This window comes from Leiobunum rupestre, chromosome 1 (assembly GCF_980474605.1).
Source record: "Leiobunum rupestre chromosome 1, qqLeiRupe1.1.hap1, whole genome shotgun sequence".
NCBI classification, from domain to species: Eukaryota; Metazoa; Arthropoda; class Arachnida; order Opiliones; family Sclerosomatidae; genus Leiobunum; species Leiobunum rupestre.
The window spans coordinates 27,019,946-27,026,175 of record NC_143384.1 but is presented as its reverse complement, the minus strand read 5'-3'; the positions used below and the strand labels follow the sequence as shown (position 1 = coordinate 27,026,175).

The 6,230-nt window shown below is 39.0% G+C and overlaps 1 protein-coding gene across 1 annotated transcript; it reads left to right on the top strand.

Moving 5' to 3' along the window:
• The first annotated feature begins 1,388 nt into the window (after nt 1–1,388).
• On the top strand, nt 1,389–6,230 carry LOC149962001 (uncharacterized). Its single transcript, XM_090164342.1, has one exon. It carries the CDS (start codon nt 1,389–1,391, stop codon nt 6,228–6,230), a length of 4,842 nt encoding a protein of 1,613 aa, XP_090020468.1.

The following is a 6,230-nucleotide window of genomic DNA, read 5'->3' as shown; positions in this document are numbered from 1 at the left end:
TAAAGTCTAAATATTTTACGTATGAAAATTTAAAGGTCAAATCTTGTTTTAGCGCAGTCAGCAGATAAAATGATTAAAGGGTAGAACCCGTTGTTTTTTCTAATTTATTTAGTTTTTCAGGCTTTTTTTTATCTATTGAGGTTTTGGCGTATTAGTTTTCAAGGGAAATAGTTCATTTATGAAGAAAATATCGAGTAGTTGTCTGGTTTCTTTAACTGGGTCGTCATTACTTCGTAATTTATTTTAATCGTTTTCTCTTGGGTTCGTTTGTTTTATTTATTAAGAGCCTAACTACTTCGTTTAGTCAAGGGGCTTTCTGTGCTTTGTGAATGGTTAGTTTTTCGCTTCTTGTTAATTTATTCTTTATTGGTGTGGATATTTGGACATCTACGATTCCTAATTTAGTCATTGTTTTCCTGGGTGTTCGGGTCATTATATGATATTGGAAATTGGACGGTATTGGTCTTTTTAATGCGGTATGTGTCACAACGTCAACAGGAAGTCTACGAGCGTTCACTACCAGATGTCGAATATAGCTATTCTACGGTATCTTCATCAAGGGCGACTGTTGAAATAAAATGAGCGTTAAAGATGCGGTGTTAAATCTCGATTGTATAGAATGGTTTTTAAATTTAATTAATTAAATGTATATAATTTTAATGTATATAGGTAAATTAAGTGTATTGTTATGTTGAATTTAATTTTGTTATATTTGTAATTTCGTAGTGTATTGTAGGTATATTTTTGTGAATCGGTATTTCCCCACGTATTTTGTAGGCGCCATTTGGGCCAATACTTTTTGTCAAATAAATAGCTAGTAGACCCCCTAGGAAGGGAAGCGAAAAAAGTGTACTGTGGAAATTCCCCAAGTAGCTCGAGGAAGTTGTTTCCTCATGTTGAGAAAGGAAAGGGAATGTGGACAAAGTGTCGACCATCCGCGGGATGGTCACGGGTTGGAAAAACCCCAAAAAAGAGAGATTACTGGCCGTTAGGGCCAGTCTTTAAAAAGAAAAAGGTTTTCGAAAGAAAACCGTTAGAAATCAGAAGAGTTTTAGACTTAGTCCAGAAAGGAGCGACTGCGGCCGTCTCCTAGTTAAGAGCCCCTTGTGTCAGGGCATTTAGTAAAATAATTTTGTTATATCAGTTTAAATAAAGTAGTTGTTTTGTTTTAAAGAAGTTTGGTTTAAATTCATTCAATTCTCACGTAACCCATCGTGTCAGGTCATGAAGTCAGCGATTGGAGTGTTTCAGTCCGCTTTAATCGCCAGTTAATTTAAGCTCTCCCTATAAGTGCGTTTTGGTTTTAGTTTTCAACATTATTTTGGTGCCGAAACCCGGGACGTGAGTAATTAAATATGAGTTAAAAGTAGTTCTATAAATTATAGACAATGGCGGACGATTTAAGAATTTTAAAGAAACAGCTATCCTCCGCGAGAGGTATGGTAACGCGAGCTTGCAACAGTATTCAGGCGGAGCTCGAGAAATCAACAGTTATATGTGAACAAACTCTCAAAGATAATATTGCGCAGTTAGACTCTAAAGAAATAAAATTAAATGATCTGGACAACCGGATCCTCAAACTCACAACAACCGACGAGGAATTAGACGCGGAATTGGAAACCATAGAAGAGTACAACGAAAAATTAGTGTTGTGGAGGTCAAGAGCGAAAGGATGGCTACAAGACAGACGGACGACGCCGAGCGGAGGAGCCTCCGGGACGGGAAGCAACAATACCGTCAACCTGATGGGATTACCACCGGCGAATGGGAACGTCAACGGCAACGTCAACAAGGCGGTGCGGCTCCCAAAACTAGAAATTAAAAAATTCGACGGTACCATTTCGCAATGGTTAACCTTTTGGGGCCAGTACGAAGGAGCCATTCATAATCAAACTAACATGGAAGATACAGATAAGTTTCAGTATTTAAAGTCGTATTTAACGGGCGCGGCCGCGAAGGCTATTGAAAATTTACCAATAACTGATAACAATTACGCTACGGCGATAGAAATCCTAAAGTCACGTTTTGGTCGAACAGATTTATTGGTCAGTGCTCATTTAAATAATTTTTTAAAAATGAACCCAGTCTCTAAGTCGACAGATGTCGCTGGTCTTAGAAATTTGCATGATAATTGTCAAGTAGAAATACGTAGTTTAGATTCCTTGGGACATTTAAGTAAAAATTATGGAGAATTGTTAGCTCATATTGTTGGAGGTCTTTTGCCGATCGATTTGTTAGAACAGTTTACTAGAGATAAAAGTGAAGAACAATTGTGGAATATAGAACAAATTATGTCATTTTTAAATAAGGAAATTCAATGTAGAGAAAGAGCGTTAGCCGTTCATAGAGCTTCTAGTCAGCAAATAAAATCAGCTAGTCATAGTTCAAGTCAGGTTAAAAATAATTATCAAAGTCAAAGCCATAGGCCAACAGTTCCCCCATCCGCCGCGGCCCTACATACCCCCGTAAATAATTTCTCCAGGTCTTGCGTATTTTGTAATAGCCCCAATCACCCCTTCTATCAATGTAGAGATCTTTCCATAGACAATAAGAGAGGTATCGCCAGCCAGAAAAGGTTATGTTTCCTATGTTTAAGACCAGGTCATCAGTCCTGGCAATGTAAAGGAAAAATTCAAAATTGCAAAAATTGTAATAGAAAACATCACCAGGTTGTTTGCGACGCCAATCCTGATCAAACCAGAACCAATACCAATTATAAGTCGATAAATTCAAATTCTTCTCAAGTAAATTTAAATAGTGCGCCATTAGACAGAAACTCCCAAGGTCAAACAAACGCCACTTTAGCTACTATGACACCAGATTCAGATTCGGGGATAGTGTTGCTACAAACCGTTTCCGCTAATATAGAGAACGATTTAGGAAATAAATCTAGAGTTAGGTGCGTACTAGATGGCGCTAGCCACAGGTCTTTTATTACAGAAAAATTGTCAAGAGATTTAAAGTTAGAGGTCTTAGGAACAGAAGGAATAGACGTTTTCCCCTTTGGTCATACGAAGCCAATCCACGTAGAGAGAAGAAGGGTTAAGGTTATTTTGAGTAATATGACCACTGGTGAAAGAGTCGAAATTGTAGCACTAGAAACTCCAGAAATTTGTGGAGCGAAGTTTAAGATACCAGGAACGGAAGTTAGAGCGGAAATGCAAAAACGCAACTTAGACCTAGCAGATAACCTCGAAAATCAAGGTGGGGTAAACGCGACCAAACTAGATATTCTGATTGGCGCAAACTACTTTTGGAAGTTAGCTACGGGTGAGTTAGAGAGACTAGGAGAAAGATTAATGGCCCTAAATACAACATTGGGATGGACAGTGATGGGAACGAGCGATATGTCGGAGCCAGGAAGCCTAATAGCTGTAAATTCAGTATCAGTCATGCATATAGGGGTGGGATCGGAAGATGAGCTATTGTCTTCGCAAGTGCAAAGGTTTTGGAGTCTAGAGTCAATGGGAATAAATGACGGTGAAAATCAAAAATCTTTAGAGAGAGAAAATAGTTTAAAATCGTTTGAGGAAGACGTAACATTTAAAGAAGGGCGTTACGAAGTTGCACTTCCGTGGAAGGCAAACCAGGATCAGTTAGGAGACAATTTTGGTCAGGCCAAAACTCGCACCCTAAATTTAGTTAAAAAATTGAAATCAAATTCCCAGCATTTTAAGGCCTACGATGACGTAATCAAAGAACAATTGAAAACTGGAATTATAGAGAGGGTTGAGAATAGAAATAGTGTATCATCAGGTAAACTATACTATATTCCTCATCACGGAGTAATTAAGAACGATAGGCAAACCACCAAGTTAAGAATAGTGAATGACGGATCATCCCACGATGCCAACTTACCGTCATTAAATGACTGTCTAGAACCTGGTTTCAATTTATTGACAGAGTTGTTTAAATTGTTAGTTCGCTTTCGCCAACATAGAGTTGCAGTCACAGGTGACGTAGAAAAGGCGTTTCACCAAATTGGAATTAGAGAAAAAGATAGAGACGCGTTGAGATTCCTATGGGTCGATAGTCCACAGAACCACAATTTAGTAACATATAGATTTAAAAGGGTCCCCTTTGGTTGCACGTCAAGCCCCTTTTTGTTAGCGGCGACTATTAAACATCACGTTAAAAAATACGAGCGTGAGTTTCCAAACGCGGCTAGAGTCCTTAATGAAGACCTATATGTTGATGATTTGGTAGGAGGCGAGAAGAATGTGGAGGAAGCAAATAAGTTAATTGGCGAAGCTACAGAAATTTTAGAAAAGGCAAACATGCGTTTACGTAAATGGCGCAGTAACTCTAGAGAAGTTAGAGAAAGGTGGGGTGACAATAGTAAAAGGCAACAAGGTCAGGATATTTTCCCCAGCCCAGCCCCCCACAAAGTGTTAGGATTAACTTGGGACGAGGTCAATGATTTATTTACTTTTGAAGTTACGGGATTATTGCAATTCTTAGTGAATAGGAACAACACAAAGCGATGGGTGTTAAAGGCAGTCGCAAAAATATTTGACCCCTTAGGGTTAGTTTCCCCCTTTACCATTAGAGCCAAATTGTTATTACAAGAGTTATGGGAAAATAAGATCCCCTGGGACAAAGAGTTAAAAAATGAAGAAGAATATTTATATTCGGAAAAATTCAATAGTTGGTGCGAAGAACTGCCTATGTTGGAACAAATAAAAATATCTAGATACTACTTAGTCAACGAGCCCGTTGACATGGCGCCAAAATTAGAATTACATGGCTTCACCGACGCTAGTAAACGCGCTTACGCGGCAGTTGTTTATTTACGTAGTGAATATCCAAACGGACAAATAAATACGTCACTAGTGGCTTCAAAAACAAGAGTAGCGCCTTTGAGCGAATTATCATTACCGAGATTAGAATTAATGGGAGCATTGTTAGGCGCCAGGCTTATGTCAAATCTGAGGGAAACTTTAGCCTATGACCGAAGTACCATCCATTTATGGACAGACTCTACTATAGTGTTACATTGGATCAGAGGATCAGCCGCTAAGTGGAAGCCATTTGTTTCCAATAGAGTTAGAGATATACAAAAATTAGTTGATCCAACTTGCTGGCAACACTGCCCCGGTAAAGAAAACCCGTCTGACTTACCCACTAGGGGTAAGAAGCTAAACGAATTAAAAGAAAGCGAGTTATGGTGGCATGGTCCATCTTTTCTTCAAAATCAAATTAAGTTAGACCCAGATGTACAATCAGAAGTAGATGAAAACAATCTTATAAGTGAATTGCGTGCTAAAAATGAATATGTTTGTTTGGTTTCGGGAGAAGGCGAAAATCAAAGAGAACCCCTACTCCAACTTAAAAATTATAGTTCCTTGGTTTTGGTTTTAAGGATCACGGCTTGGATAAAGAGATTTTTAAATAATTCAAAATCAAATGTTAAAAATAAAGACCCCTTATCAGCTGAAGAATTAATTAGCGCAGAAAAATATTGGATAGGAGTAGCCCAAAATGATAGTTATCCAGAAGAGGTTAATTTCTTAAAATTAGGCAAAGAAATACCAAAAACGTCCAATATTTTAACTTTGAGTCCATATCTCGATGAAGATGGTCTTTTATGTGTAGGAGGTCGTATAGACGCGGCTAATCTTAGTTATAGAGAGCGTCACCCGTGGATTTTATCCCACAAACACAAATTATCAGAGCTAATTACTGACCAATGTCATATTCGACTAAAACACGCTGGCGTAAATGAAACTTTGACGGAAATTCGAGAACAATACTGGATACCAAAATTAAGACAACTTGTAAAACAAGAAGTGCATACTTGCCCAAGATGTAAACGTTTTCGCGCGCGAGCTTCAACGGCCACAATGGGCCCATTACCCGACGCCAGAATAAACCCGTCACCCCCGTTTTCAGTGTGCGGGATTGATTTCGCTGGACCGATGTACACCAAGCAAGGAGACAAATGTTACATCGCGTTATTTACTTGCGCGGTAACCAGAGGAGTGCATTTAGAGATCGTATCGGATCTATCTACTGAGAAATTTTTGTTGGCATTCCGTCGTTTTATAGCGCGTCGTGGAATGGTGCGCGTAGTGTATAGCGATAATGCTAAAACGTTCAAACGAGCTGAAGCAGACTTAAACAGCCTATTGAGCAATTTACGTCATCCTGAAGTTGCAAAATTTTTCGGTACCTTCCGTATCTCTTGGAGGTACATCGCGGAACGCGCCGCTTGGTGGGGCGGGTTCTAG

Coding starts and splice junctions, on each gene's coding strand:
- LOC149962001 (XM_090164342.1), top strand. CDS start 1,389: ATGGCGGACGATTTAAGAATTTTAAAGAAACAGCTATCCTCCGCGAGA.